Source organism: Zootoca vivipara, chromosome 3, assembly GCF_965207765.1.
Source record: "Zootoca vivipara chromosome 3, rZooViv2.hap1.1, whole genome shotgun sequence".
Lineage (NCBI taxonomy): Eukaryota > Metazoa > Chordata > Lepidosauria > Squamata > Lacertidae > Zootoca > Zootoca vivipara.
This window is the reverse complement of record NC_142586.1, coordinates 32,614,092-32,629,937: the sequence shown is the minus strand read 5'-3', so window position 1 is coordinate 32,629,937 and position 15,846 is coordinate 32,614,092. Positions and strand designations below refer to the sequence as shown.

Below are 15,846 nucleotides of genomic sequence, written 5' to 3'. Positions count from 1 at the left end.
AGTCCAGGGGGACATCTGGGTGGTGGACATAGCATGTCCCCGGCTTTCTGCCATTTTGGGTGTTCATCCTAGGCTGACCTATGCTGGTGGCCTGGGTCAGCGCTACCTGCAATGGTGCAGGGAGCTAGTCGAACCAGAGGCTATGCAACCACTCACCTGATGTAATCAATAAAGTCGTGGCCTAAATTCTGCCAAAAACCAAACCAAAATTTGAGTTCATTTAAAGGGGGAGGTTTAAAGGTCTAAACACGCAAATCACTTCCTAAGTATTTACAAGTTGTGGTGCTCGGACTCAGCTTGATGCTTGCTGCCCTTGTTCCTTTAAATGTGATCCTTCTTTAAGGACAAAGGGGGATAATTTACTAATGACAGATGAGGAGCAAGGCAGCTTTTAGAAGCGTTCACTCTGAGCCATAAAAAAGAGAATTATTTCTGTTTTACAGAGTAATTTGATAACGATTGATTTATTGTTTACAAAAGAGAGGACTGAGAAAGGAGACAAAGGTGTAGATAAAGAATATACTGCCCCCCTCTCTCTTTTCTCCTCAACCAAGGATTTGAAGGCCTGAACTGTGAAATCAACTTTGATGACTGCTCCTACGGCTTCTGTAAAAACAATTCGACGTGCTTAGACCTGGTTGCAGACTACGCTTGTGTTTGTCCTCCAGGCTTCATGGGTAAGGTGTAACCCAAGGCTTTAAATGAAACAATAAATATTTAAAGACTCCATTATATCTTGCAAAATTAAAAGTAAATAAGTGCCCATAATGACATTTTATACACTGCCACACTGCTAATAAAAACAGAATAAGTAACACATTGCAATAACTCCCGTCAATTATATTCCTTAATCCTCTGATCATAAGATGAAAGTTGGAAATGCTGATGTTAAAGTTTCCGAGTTAATTAACAGGGGTGTTAAAACATACTCATGATTTTTTCATCACCAACCCACCTGGTAGGGGGGGAAAAAAAACTAGTTCAAGTACACACTTCACTCAGACAAGTAATGGACACTCCACACATTAAAAAGCAGTGGGTAAAAAGCAGTACCACCACCTCTTATTTGTACTGCCCATGTCAACTGTTTTTTGCTGGCACCCATGACACTTTTATCAAGATAGTCCTACTGGCACCTCATTTTTACCTCCTGCTCCAAAGAACTTTGAATATAATTATTAGCTTCCATGCCCCACTCAGGATTGGGATGCAAAAAATGTGTTGATAACTGTTTCTAAGAAGAGTTTTCTGTTTTTTTTCAAGGATACATACATACTGTATACATCAGCTGATTAGGAATTGCTGCTGCTGTTGTCTCATTTTTGCCACGGAAACTCACAGCAACTTGCAATATTTTAAGCAAGACAGACACATACATACATTAAAACCAGCCATAAAATATCTGAAAGCCAATTCTATTTACAAAAAAGCAAACAAAAAAACTACAGTTAAACACCGCACCCTCATAAAATGCCATAGTTAAAAGCCAAAGGCCATTTAAAAAACAAGTTTTTGCCTGACACCTAAAGATGTGTAAAAAATATGTAATACTTTAGAATATAGGCAAGTTAAGCAAGTTACCAGGTAGTTTTTGCAGCTGTGTCCGTGATTCTGTTTCACAACAAAAGAACACAGAAGGCTTTTACAGTAACCACCCTCCTTGTAGTTTAGCTACTGTGGGAAAGAAGACTCTGCTGGACTAGATGGACCCTGATCCCACAGGGCTATTGTTATGCTCATAATTGAGCCTCTATTTCAAAGGAGGCACTGTCTAGCTCTTCTTTAAAGCCTACCCTCACCCCTAGCACCTCTACCATCACCATGTTTAAGCTATGTTCTCTTTGAGGTGGGAGACAGAGATGCAGAACTATGCCAGAAGTGTACATTATTCAAGTAACAAGTGGATAGCATTGGTGGGTGCTGATGCTCACCTGACTTTCTGAGAGCTGAATTGCTGCTGTTTACTGGGAAGGAGGTGAATCGGGGTGGGGGTGGGGTTTGATGTGGTGCAACTACACCAGCAGAGGTCAATCTGGTGCTACTAGTGGTGTGAACGCCCCACACCAACCTCTCTCCCACCTCACCCCTCTCCATCCTGTTGGGAGGTAAGCTGAGCACTGCCATCATAACAACCCATCCACCGCTGTACAGTAGTCATATTTTATAGATAACTACCTGGGGTCAAAGGGTGAGCCTCATGTGCCTTTTGCTTTATAATAATAATAATAATTTATTATTTATACCCCGCCCATCTGGCCGGGTTCCCCCAGCCACTCTGGGCGGCTTCCAACAAAACATTAAAATACAGAAATCCATCAAACATTAAAAGCTTCCCTAAACAGGGCTGCCTTAAGATGCCTTCTAAAGGTCTGGTAATTGTTGTTTTCTTTGACCTCTGGTGGGAGGGCATTCCACAGGGTGGGTGCCACTACCGAGAAGGCCCTCTGCCTGGTTCCCTGTAACTTAGCTTCTCGTAGCGAGGGAACCGCCAGAAGGCCCTCGGCACTGGACCTCAGTGTCCGGGCAGAACGATGGGGAAGGAGACGCTCCTTCAGGTTTACTGGACCGAGGCCATTTAGGGCTTTAAAGGTCAGCACCAACACTTTGAATTGTGCTCGGAAATGTACTGGGAGCCAATGTAGGTCTTTCAGGACCGGTGTTATGTGGTCTCGGCGGTCTAGCTGCCACATTCTGGGTTAGCTGTAGTTTCCGGGTCACCTTCAAAGGTAACCCCACATAGAGCGCATTGCAGTAGTCCAAGCGAGAGATAACTAGAGCATGCACCACTCTGGCGAGACAGTCTGCGGGCAGGTAGGGTCTCAGCCCGCGTACCAGATGGAGCTGATAAACAGCTGCCCTGGACACAGAATTGACCTGCGCCTCCATGGACAGCTGTGAGTCCAAAATGACTCCCAGGCTGCGCACCTGGTCCTTCAGGGGCACAGTTACCCCATTCAGGACCAGGGAGTCCTCCACACCTGCCCACCTCCTGTCCCCCACAAACAGTACTTCTGTCTTGTCGGGATTCAAGCTCTAAAATGCGTATTGAAAGTACTGCACACTTTCTTTATTTGCCCCCTTGAAATCCTTCGCAGACGGGGAATGTCAGATCCTAAGCCCAGATGGAGTCCTCTCTATCCAGCCCCCAGGACTTTCTTCCAGCCATACCCATTCTTCCAAGGTCACACCCCTCATCACATCAAAATGTCCAAAAGGGACGCAGGTGGCACTGTGGTCTAAAACCACAGAGCCCCAGGGCTTGCCGATCGGAAGGTTGGCGGTTCAAATCCCCGCAAAGGGGTGAGCTCCCGTTGCTCAGTCCCGGAAGCCAATAACGTGAGATGAGCAACACAACCCCAGAGTCTGTCACGACTGGACCTAATGGTCAGGGGTCCCTTTACCTTACCTTGTGTCAAGAAACTGTATCCCAAGACAGTGGGTGCTTCGTAAAACAGATTAAGTTAGCATACTTGGCCTAGTATGTTTTCGGGTATTAAGAACACCTAATCCCAGGGACGTAGGTGGCACTGTGGTTTAAACCACAGAGCCTAGGGCTTGCTGATCAGAAGGTCAGTGGTTTGAATCCCCGCAACGGGGTGAGCTCCCGTTGTCTGGTCCTAGTTCCTGCCCACCTAGCAGTTCGAAAGCACGTCAAAGTGCAAGTAGATAAATAGGTACCGCTCCGGAGGGAAGGTAAACGGTGTTTCCGTGCACTGCTCTGGTTCACCAGAAGTGGCTTAGTCATGCAGGCCACATGACCCGGAAGCTGTATGTCGGCTCCCTCGGTCAGTAAAGCGAGATGAGGGCCGCAACCCCAGTGTTGTCCACAACTGGACCTAACAGTCAGACTGGACCTAAAAGTCAGACTGGACCTAACCCCTTTATCTTTACCTTTAAGGAGTCCTTAGGCTATGATGCTTATCTAGATGGGGAAACTGTAGAATCTTCTAGCTTTTTGCGTGACTGGAATGTTGCCTACTGTGGTCACAGTCACAACCATTGTTCTGCCCAGTTTTCGCCATTTCCCCCCTAGCATGTGAATCCTGAAATGTTCACCAGAGAATACACCACCTGGGCTGAAAGTATTTAATAATGCAATTCATCAATAAAATTCTGGCCAAATGTGAAATCATAAGATTGAAAGGTGTTTCCTTGCCAACCAGAAGGGGCGTGTGAGAAACTAGGACAGAGAAGTAATGTAGAAGTCCAAAAAAGCATCTTCACAATATCCTGGAAATCTGAAGGAAGAATCTATTAAAAATGCACAAATGAGAGCTTCCATGAGGCCCTGTGTTTCAAGGACCTTCGAGAGGCGTCATATACTAAACTAAACAGTTAATTTCTCTATAAAGGAGTTGAGCTACCAGTGAGTTGCATAAAATTAAAGGGAAAATCAATTATGGTTCAACAACACAATTTTCTCTCCCTGTTAGAAATTAACCAAAGTGCCTTGTTTACATGAAATCAGAGGCATAATTTGCTGAAAGTTTCTCATCTGCAAATAATTAGCATGATTTCTTTAATTAGAACCAAAGCTTAAGAGTTGAAATCATCTGGAGAAAATGTGTTCATTCATCAACTAAGAATAAAATGAGATGAAATGAGACTTGTTCTTCCTTTTGGTGGTTGGTGTTTAGGGAATGCTACCAAGCTTTCTTATTTTCACATTTCAGTTTCATGTCCTTTATTTTGGAAACAAGAAAATGAAAACAATGTTTCCACTTGAGACATAGTTATAATTTAATGCATTAAGAATTTCTTTAATGTCTTTTCTGATCATGATTGAGATACAGAAAGGTAATAATAACAACCACCACTACAATCACAAATTTTGTTCTCAACTGAAGAACAACAAAAACCCAGCCAAGTATTCTGGTTTTTTGATTAAAATGCAGGATTAAAAGTCATTAAAATAGACTCATTTGGACTCATTCCTACTCTGGAAGGATCTATGAAGTCTATATTCACAAGTTAATCACATTCAGTTTCAATTCCCTCTATTTACTCACTCTGTAAAATGGGAATAATAGTGATTAGGCATTCAGGTCTTTTGAATATACATATAAGACTAAAGCATTTAAGACACCATAATTGTGTGATTTAGCCACTGTTTTTTAAAGACCTGTATAGTTGGTCTGTTACTCCCATTTTACAGATTAAAATTAAGATTGACTGCTAGTGACTTGCAAATAGTTGCTAGATCCATAGCTGACCACATTTCAAGCAGGTTTGTCTAATAATTTTATACCATTAAGTTTCTTGTTTTAAAAACAATAAAAAACAGTATTTTATGCCAGAACTAGATGCAATTTACAGGCATGGTGGTCCATTCTGAAGGGATGAAGGCTGCCAGCTTTCAGAATGATAGGTACAGTGATTCTCCCACAAGCAGTGCCAGATTTACGTATAAGCTAAACAAGCTATAGCTTAGGGCCCCACTTTCTTGGTGGCCCCCCAAAAAAAATTAAAGGAAAAAAGCCTGGATGCACATTTCCAGTTGTATTTCAGTTCAACAATTACTTTGATAAAATACATATTTTGTTATGTGCAAATGGCTTTAGATACGTATTAGGTCCATAAATTACCATATAGCATATATGCAACAAAAAAACAGTGACAATTTGTTGTTGACAAAGGACAGCTGGACATATAAAGGGCCCCATTACCTTCAGTAGCTTAGGGCCTCATCAAACCTAAAGATGGCCCTGCCCACAAGGGCAATATTTTGGGGTGGGTAAAATAAAGAACCTCTTAATCTCCTTTAATAATTTGCTGGCAGTCAGTCTGAAAACTAGTAACATGAGGGAGGTGCCCCTGAGTAAGTAGGTAATAGTAGGTAGACAATGAGTAGCACTACTGGCAGCTACATAACCTAAGGGGCAAGCAGGCTTACTAGAGTAGGGAAGAAAGTACCAGCCATAGAGGAGGTAATTAATCACAGCTACCCTAAAATCTAAAAGAATATGATAATGCTTTGAACAAGCAGACTAAAACCCAGAGGAGGGGGTGGGGAAGCAAACATCGAATTGAATAATAACTGAAACACACATACAGCAAAAGCAGCAGGAGGGTGAACTCAAGAGAAGTTTGCACAGAGCTAAAGAAAAATAAGAGAAAACAAACAGGATGACTAAATAACTAAAATAGGAATTTGTTTATTGGAAAACAGAAAGTGATTGGAATAAAAAGGGGCAAGTATATTGTACATGAGACAACCCACAGCTGAAATGAGTGGGGTGAGGGGTGGGGGGAATGACCCCATACTAAGCTCTCTTCAAAGTTTGCAAACCAATGTGAGCTTGGGTGGGAGGAGAAAGAAAACCCAGCAGACTGAAAACAACTTGAATTAAGTTTTCGCTTTTAACTGTTTGTAATTGGTAAGGGTGCTGGTAACCCAGCATTCTTCTAAATTCCCTGCTTTCCTTCAACATCCCTCCCACAAACTACTGTGATTGGAATGCCCTGAGGAAAGTACTGACTGTGAAAACCTAGACCTGACCATCAAAACAAAACATTCCCCCTCTCCACCTCCCAAACTCACTGTTTCTGTAAACTTTGTCCTATGGAAAGACCTTAACCCCAATTCCAGGTCTGGATGACATAGTAAGCCACACCTTACCTTGCCATGCTGTCTTGTGCCAAATGGACTTGGGAGAAGCAAAGTGTCGTACTCGCTTGGCCATAGTTTGGCTCACTGTGATGTGCAAACCAGGCCAGTGTGGTTACTGTTGCCTATCTCTGCAATATAATTTGAAATCTTATGGCTTTAATGTGGCTTCACTCATGCATTCTGGAGGGTAGGGTGGAGTTGTTAATGAAAATTGCTGGAATTAATGGCAAGCCGTAAACTGGCTATGGAGGCTGTAAGAATGGTTGTACCTGTGTTTTGTATGTAATATTATTTTAGTACTTCAGGTTTGCTATTGAGTTGCTGCTGAGCAAGGCAAGATACCACTTAATACTTGATGCAGATAGTGGCCCAGTGTCCGCCATTTTGATATGCCCATAAGATCAGGCTGTTACTTGGTCTTCACTGGGGAGTCATTCATTGCTTGCCTATAGTCCTCCCAATGTGTTTAAGTCTGTAGAGACACTCTGCCAGCTATAATTATATTGCAGCTAATGGGATGTTATAATATTCATAAAAATATATATAAGTAAATACTTTCTTATTTGCTTCGTATAATCCTGCCTATAAAGATCTAATTTATTTAACTGCTATCTGTGATCTATATATATATAAAAAACCACAACCCTCTTTCCTTTAAAGCTGTCAAGCAGACATAAAATACAATGTTCCCAAACAGGAAAAGTTAAATTATGTAGTTGTCACTTGGATTATGAAGTAGCCTTTTTGCTATCCCAAACCCTACATGATTTATAGTTTTAACGTTTCATTTTCTTTTCTGTCAGACAAAAACTGTTCAATGGACATTGATGAATGTCCCTTCAAGCCCTGCAAAAATGGAGCCAGTTGCCATAATTTGATTGGCGAATTTTACTGTAACTGCTTGCCAGGTAGGTGCTCAGGTGGTACGTGGGTGAAGAGTTAAGACAAATGTTTGGGACAGAAATAGAACTAATTTCTTCAGATGCATTATTTTAGATTCAAATTTGCTTTGTACATGCCCCTGCCGCCCCCGTCACCCACGCACAGAAGCTATACAAATGTTCCTGCAATGCACAGCACATTTATTATTAGGACAGCATCCTCTATTTTTATGAATTTGGTTGCAGACCATGTCGCTTGAATACCTATCTGAAAACGAGGTGTTGCATACTAATGAGGATAGGTTATTTTATATGAAAATATCAACTGCATTCATAATAGATCCTGCAGGGTGTTCCAATTCTAAAACCTTTAAATATGATAATACACTGATTTGCAGGACACAATTGTAGAAGAATTCTGTTGTTGTGCATAGGCCTCTGCTGAAAAAAAACAACCATCCATGGCCCTTAGCCTTGCGGGGCTTAGAAGGTTTAGTATGATGAATAGTGTTTTCATTTCTGTAGTTTCTTGCTTTATTTTTTTAATGCCAGAAATTTGGTATTTCGGATTGCTTTAATTTGTTAATCACAATACCTACGGCCTTCTCTCTCCTCCTTTCCTTCTTTTTCTATACATTGATGAAAGTTAATACCATGTTTTGTTTGGTCATGCATTTTTTTTCTTAACTCCCAATATATGGCACAAACCGCAAACCCAAGGCCCCAATCCTAATTCTGCCATTTAATCTCTGTGCAAGCAAATCAGGATGAATGCTCAGTAAACAGGCCATCTGGAACCCCCAGATTTGCAGTGGTAAACTGTGAGTGAGGAACAGATTCAGCACACCAAGCAAACTGCAAGCACATTTGCAAAGCTAAGCAGGGTCCAGTATGGTTTTAAATTGAATGTGGAACAAGTTGTTGAGGAGGTTGGACTAGATGACCCTTGTGGTGCCTTCCAATGCTTTGATTCTATTCGGTTGGCAACTCAAGGTATCCAGTCTGGGTCTGCTGCCAAACGTCTGATTCAAGCTTACATTAAATCTCATCATACCATGAAATAAGGATACCAAACATTTTTATACCTTGCCTATAACATACCTCTCAACTGTCCTTATTTGGCCACGATGGCTCCCACTGTGCCTGCCTTCATCCTGGGGTGCCCGATTCTCCCTGCCAGTGGACGGGGACTGCGGCAGCGGCATTGGGAAGGAAGCATGAGAGCTCCTTCCCAAAGCCTAGTGAGCAATTTCTAGGCTTTGGAAAGAAGATGGGTGGACTCTGGGGCACTGTCAGAGCCCTCACGCCCATTGCCCAAAGCCAGACAAGCCCCTCCTCTTGCTGCTTTCTTCAGGTGAAGGAGAAGGGGCTTGCCCAGCTGTCACAGCACACCTTCACCTGAGTATTTTAGAATTTTGGTTGGACAAAATGCTTTTCGTTTGCGGCTGTATGTGGTAGATGGGCAGTGGAGCTTTACTTAGATCTTTCAGGAAATTTAGCAACTTGATTGGAAGTCTTCTTGATTTTTCCAGTTCTAGCAGGGAAACATAATAGGAACTTCATAAAGTTTTATTGTCCAGTATTTTTCCATTCCCCGCCTTTACTGCCTCATTTGGGCTTCCTTCTCCTTTGGATATTCAGTACCATTAACTTTTAAACTCCTGGAAGAAAGTAGCGCTCTCATTCTCCCGCCACCAGCCTAGGCAGTTCCCAAGCTGCACAAGTTCTGTGCATTTCTCAAGCCTTGTGGCCATTGCTTCAATAAGGCGTGCTGCAGTGCAGGGTCAGTCTAGAGGTGAACTCCTGCCCTGGAAAGCTACCAACCTTCTTCGCCTCCCGCTGCATCCACTACACAAGCAGGAAGCAGGTATCTGCAAAAAAGCGCAAATTGCTCAGTGAACTCAAGCAAGTCAGCTATATCATAAATGTCCCTATTTCCATCTGAAAAAATGTTGGAAGGTATGCTGTAAATGCCTTCAACATTCCAGATTTATATTTTTTTTAAAAAAAAACCATGTAAAGTATTATGTGAAATTATTAATTTTTAAAAGTTTCACAACCAGTAAATAAGAAAAAAAAATCTATGAAGTTATCTCCCACGAATCAGTTTATGTGTATATTCATGATCTAGACAAAGCAGCAAGCAGTGAAGCAGGATTTGCATATCCGACACAGCTCTGATAAGTTGTTTTGGCCTACAGAGGACTGACTGGTTTTCAGAAGTAAACAATGCTAGTGGAATGGGCAAATTGATTTCAAAGCTGACTAATGCAAAGTAACGCACATTGGGGAATTATCGCCCATCCCATAGTCAACAGTGCTTCAGTGACTTTCTATTCTTTTTTTCCACCCTTCAAAACCGGAGTATTGTATTGCTAAGAACAAGGCTTGCCCTACCCTCTAAGGTCTATCTTGCTGTTTCTCATTATCACTCTTCTCCAAGACTGCAACCCTGCACACAGTCCTGCACGTTGACCTCAGCGTGATATAAGAAGCTGAGCTGTGTGCAAAATTCCAGGCCGGGAGGCACAAAGCATTACCCATAATCTCAATACACATTTTGATACTGCTCAGCATTTCTTCTGCTACTTCAAGCATTTCTCTGAACACCTTGGGCGGGATTCACCTAATGTCAGCAAATGCCTTGTTGCAAAGACTTATGCGTGCAAAATGGGGATTTCCCCCACTCTCTTCCACCTGTGTATCTGCCTTGTCAGGAGAACATAAAAGTGGGAGGAGAGGGACGATTGTTCCATCTGGTGAGTTCCAATGTTTGTGCGCTGGCTTCACATGGTTTAGCTATGTTCTACCTCAGGGATGAGGGATCTTTTGCACCTAGGGTTGCCAGACTCAATAGAGAACAGGACTTCTGTGCCTTTAATTGCCCTGCTCTCTTTTGAGTCTGGAAACCTTAAAGAGAAATCAGCAGACCCTTTGCTTGGAAATTAAACAAAGGGTCTGCTGGTTTCTCTTTAAGGTTTCCAGACTCAAAAGAGAGCAGGGCAATTAAAGGCACAGAAGTCCTGTCCTCTATTGAGTCTGGCAACCCTATTTGCACCTCTAGAGCCTCATTCCCTTCTGGATATTCTTTCAAGGTCCACATGCCAGTGGTGGCTGGGGCTAGGAGCAGAAGTGGGTGGAACAATGAATTTACATGCTGCCTTTGTACAGTAGGCAAGTTTCTTCAAACACTCACACACACACCCTCCTTATTGTCAGAGGAATGGGGAATTGTCAGAGTTCAAGGACATATTCTAGCAAAGGCACGCAAGGAGGGTACAAAGCAGAGCTTATGAGGAGTGTGCCTTTGGATGGCACGTGGCCTGGGGGAAGTCTCCAGGGCAAGATAAAGGGGCCTAGAGGGCCACATTTGGACCCCTATCCTGAGCTTCCACAGCCCTGTTGTACACATTTCTCCATATAGTTGTGGCTCTTACAATTGGTATATGTTGCTTACACTCATCATGGCAATAAATTGCCAGCCACCAAAAGCTAGGCTTAAAAAGTCTTCATCAAATATCTTTGCTCATAATGGTACCACTTGAGTCTAAAATAAACCATGCAATGCCTCGTGTGCATTGAAATGAATTTGCCTATCATCCCTCAGCAGGACACTTCACAGTGTAGGAGATGCAAGCGTACCAGACTCTGATGACCATTTGGGGGCCTGTGGAGCTTGTTGATGACCCATGATTGGAGATCAAGTTTGCTGTGATGGTTAGAAAGTGAGTTTAGGGACTTGGAGACTAGGATTCAAATCCACACTTGGCCATGAAGCTCACTAGGTGATCTTGGGCCAGCCATTGCCTTTTAGCCTAACCTACTTCCTACAGTTGCTGTGAGGATTAAATAAGAATAATCGTATGCCACCATGAGCTTGGAGGAAAGGTGGGGTATGAATGTAGTAATAAAAATAAAAATGATTTTAGTATATGGCCTTTGAACAGGATGACCACAATCCAACATAGTTAAGTCGTCAGAAGTCAACGTTCTGCTAGCAGGGAGTGATTCTAAATGGCAGCCAACATCCAAATGCCAACAAAGATCACACCCGTCTCAGTGACCCTTGTGCCAAGTTTGGTGATACTTTGATACAAGTGGCATATAAATTTTATGAAACAAACAGACAGACATCTGTAGACTGTATGCTTCCATGTCTACATAGAAGCAAGTCCCATTGAGTTCAGAGAAGTTTATTCTTCGTTAAGTGGGCACAAGATTGCAGCCCGATTGAATTTATTCACAGCTATCCCTTTCTTCAGCACACAGCACTTGTAGCAATTTTCCAGGTGTTCTGAAAATCAGTTGATAATGTTGTCTCAGCTCTTTTTATCCTTCAAAGTCATTTTTTTGTACGAAACCTCATAATGTTTGTTTTCAGTGCCATTCTCCCAGAAAATGTGTAGTGTGGAATGGTTCATAAATCTAATTCATGGCACATTTTCAAAATGCATACAGCCCTATAACAACAGTTAAAATAGCAAAAGTCTGGGAACAGGGGAATAGTATATGCTTGGTATTAGAGACCTGGATGTTCTAATGAAAATCTCTGTTAGTCACTCATCCAGTCATTTTATTGTTCAGAGTGGTTGGCAACCCTATTCCTATGCATCATCACAGCTGCCCCGTGAGACAAATCATTGCCCCCTTTACAGCTAGGGAACGGAAGCTGAAAGTTCTCCAAGACCATCCTTTTTTGCTTGTGGCTGAAATAGGGCATTGAGGCCAGTTCCCTCAGGGCAGATTTTCTTGCCAATGGACTATCTTTCCTCCCACTTCTTCGTATTTTATTAGACCATATGTGTCACACAGTGAATGAGGGACAGAGAGAGATTAAATAAATGTTTTAAATATGTTGCACATCAATAAAATAAACCAGCGATTGCCAACATTTTGGAGTCTGGGGCACATTTGGAAATTTGAAAATGGCTGCTGTCAGGAGTGTGGCCTGCGAAAAAATGGCTGCCGCTTCCAAAAGAGCAGGAAAAGGAAAAGAGATGGGAACATAAAATAGTTCAAATATTGGGGGGGGGGAGAGAATCTATTCCATTTTGTTTGTTTGTTTGTTAAGAAAAGTTGTTAGGAAAACATTCTACTTTTCCGGATGCTGTTAACTCTTGGTTGGCATGCCACTGTTGCAGCTGTGCTGCTGTGGAGTGTGTGTGTGTGTGTGTGTGTGTGTGAGAGAGAGAGAGAGAGAGAGAGAGAGAGAATGAGAATCCAGGAATCCAACTGAGACCTGTCTTAAACAGGCAGCAAATAAGGCAGCAAAGCAAACAGAACAGCAACGGGAGGATTCCTGCATTGCTTCCCTCACCTCCACATTTTCAAAAAGTTTATCAAGCTGCCTATTGACTGTTCGATGTGGCTAGCTGGCAGCAAAACAAATGATTGCTGTGCTTCCTTTCCTACTGCAGAACACACGTTTTTAAAAAGCCTCTCCAGCAGCTGCCTGCTGGCTATACTATGTGGCTGGCAGGTAGCAAAATGAAACAAAAAAAGTAGCAAGTGGGTGGAGCTAAGGACTATTAAACAAAACAAAAGCAGAAAAAGTGCAGTCTAGAGAAGCGAAAAATAGCAGCTCTTCAGGACCCCAGGGGTACTTACTGCCTGGCATCGAAACAATCAGGCCCGGCTCGTCGTAGACCCCCGGTGGCGCAGTGCACCATGGCGCGGGGCTGGTAAGCTGGGCGCCGGCCTGGGAAGGAGGGTGCCGCGCGGAAACCAATTGTGCCCTGCGAGGGCGGGGCGGGCGGCGGAGCGATCTCCGCCCCTCAGCACCAGGGCGCGTGATCTGCTCAAGACGGCCCTGCAAACAATCACAGCTTTGACTTTGCTCATCGACTAGAAACACTGACAGGTGGGAGCTGCCAGGCTGATTCTCCATAACTCTCCCCTCCCCAAACGAGGGCTAGATAAGTAGAAGAAAAATTCCTGAAAACAAGTTACAGGGATCAGTCAGAGCTGCACAAAAAAAGTACAGTATGGGAACTCAGCACATAGAAATCTAACCCAGTGTAAAAGTATTACCAAGCAGCAAAAAACAAAATTTTAAAGCAAAGTTTCCTTCTTTCTGTTTGGGTTCTGGAGAAGTTACAGCACAAAAAAACCACCAGAGCAGTAGCAATGAGGAGGTGGGGATGGGACTGCTTGTGTGAAATAGAGATGAAGCTAAGGTGGAGGCTACATTCATATGCGGTTTATTCCATTTTCCCCAGCCTTTCCCAAATTGTTAATTTCCGCATTATATTTGAGCTTTCACACGACGTGAAAGCCACTTCCAGAAACATAGCAGAATATAATGCAAGTTCAGGGCTCATTTCCGTATTACTGGCAAATTGATTTTTATTCGCACACCCACAAAACACACCTACACCCACACCTGGCCAGTTGACTGAACCACCTCTGAGATTTTTTTTTAGCTAAGATATGCCTCTTGTCTAACAACTAATGCCAGATGTTTCTTTTTACTCACCTACTGGCAATTGCATTTTCTTTCTCTCTGATTCTTATTGGTTTTAGGCAAGAGGCAAAAGAATATTTTGTCTCCAGATAACTCACAGAACTGAATAATTGGAGAAGATCAACTCGGAAATGCCAGCTTTTAATATATAAGGTGTTGCTTTTCCAACTGAATGAAATTCCCGGTGAAGAAGAACATATTTATTGCATATTCTTTTAGCTGCATAAAATTTGTTACAAGACATGGAAATAGTACAGACAGACTGCCTAGATGCAATTAGCTGGAAGATCTGGGGCAGGAGAAATGGTTTCACCAGTTTCAAGTCCACTAGGCAAATATGCCATGTTGCATTACTCTTATAACTGATGCAATGCAACATAAAACAATATAATAAAAACAAAGTTGTGGTTTATTCCACTGCTATTCAACAATATACATTTATATTTGCAGTTAATGCATAGTTATCCTGTGTATTAAATACCCTGAATGAATTATCACAGAAATTAGAACTGCAAGGACTGTGTGACAAATTCACCCATTTTCGAACAAGGCAATCGCTCCCCCTTCCAGTGCAGCCCACGGTGACCTTTTCAAGAAGTAGTTAAGAGCATCACTTTATATACCTACTGATAAGATAATAATTGATAGCTAGCATTAGGCTTTAGGGGCTCCAATCTTGGATCTGTGACCCAGCATTCAAGCCTGTAAACCTGGATCCATTCATAAGTGACGATGAAATGACAAGACATACTACAAGCAAACAAACACCTTTGGGATAAAGAGGCATTGGGGTAGCCATTTATACTAGCTCAAGGTTATCAGAGGAAAGAGTGTCTCTCTGGTTGTCTTCTGTGCAGCCATAATTCAAAGATATGATAAACAATGTATTCCTTCCTTTTGTTTTAACAGATGCAGGCTTATTCCTTAATATAAGGTTTCTCAAAGTGGTTGACATGCAGCTGCTGGGTGACCTTGGGCTAGTCACACTTCTTTGAAGTCTCGCAGCCCCACTCAACTCACAGAGTGTTTGTTGTGGGGGAGGAAGGGAAAGGAGAATGTTAGCCGCTTTGAGACTCCTTCCGGTAGTGATAAAGCAGGATATCAAATCCAAACTACTCCTCCTCCTCCTCCTCCTTCTTCACCAGAATTTAGATTCTCAAAAAAAAAGTTTATGCTACAGAAAACTCTGAGCATCTGCAGAATGCATTTCCCTCTCTGTTCTGTAAATACAACCACCTCTAATATATTAAGAATCTGGACCACAGACTTTCTTTAGGGATGCAGTCAGGTAGTTGTAGCCACAGTGAACTGCATTCTACAGACTTCCAGGCATAGTGGAGTTCTGCATTCCCCAATTTACAGTTTCTTGAATGTCTAATGCAAAGTAATTCTTGCTAGTTCAGTAGGACCTGCTCCTAGGGATGTGTGCATAGGATTGCAACCTTAATCAGGGAAGAAGGCACAAAAAAACAGTTTTGATGAATCTCCCCAGTCTTTCTGGAACCTGCAACATACAAGCTCTCCTCCCTTAATGAAAGGCATTTCTCTAGCATGTTCTTAATTTCTGTATCAAGAGTTCTTGCTTCAGTTGACTGTTTTAACTTACTACGTTAGCAAATATGATAACAGCAGTTTGAGAACTGTCAGTTTGAGAAAAATTAAATAGTCCCATTGCTAGAAAATAGCCAACTTTATTATGATGCTAATTACTCATTTTTGAGGTCATTCATATTGCACAAGCATTAAGCGGTTACTGGACTGGCTTTAAAAGAAAGGTAGATAGCATTATTAAATTATGATATGTTGAGTTTAAATGACACATGTCCACATACAAACACAACAGAAATGGCTGCAGAGAAGTTCTTTCAGCCAAGCTCATTGATAATTGGTGC

The 15,846-nt window shown here is 42.3% G+C and overlaps 1 protein-coding gene across 1 annotated transcript in view; it reads left to right on the top strand.

Moving 5' to 3' along the window:
- The first annotated feature begins 421 nt into the window (after positions 1-421).
- LOC148686206 (uncharacterized) overlaps positions 422-15,846 on the top strand; it is a 31,886-nt gene continuing 16,461 nt past the window's right edge. Inside the window, exons 1-2 of the mRNA XM_088665823.1 lie at positions 422-677; positions 7,414-7,518. Coding sequence (XP_088521949.1) covers positions 674-677; positions 7,414-7,518 — 109 coding nt within the window. The 5' untranslated portion in view covers positions 422-673. The remainder of the gene's footprint in view (positions 678-7,413; positions 7,519-15,846) is intronic.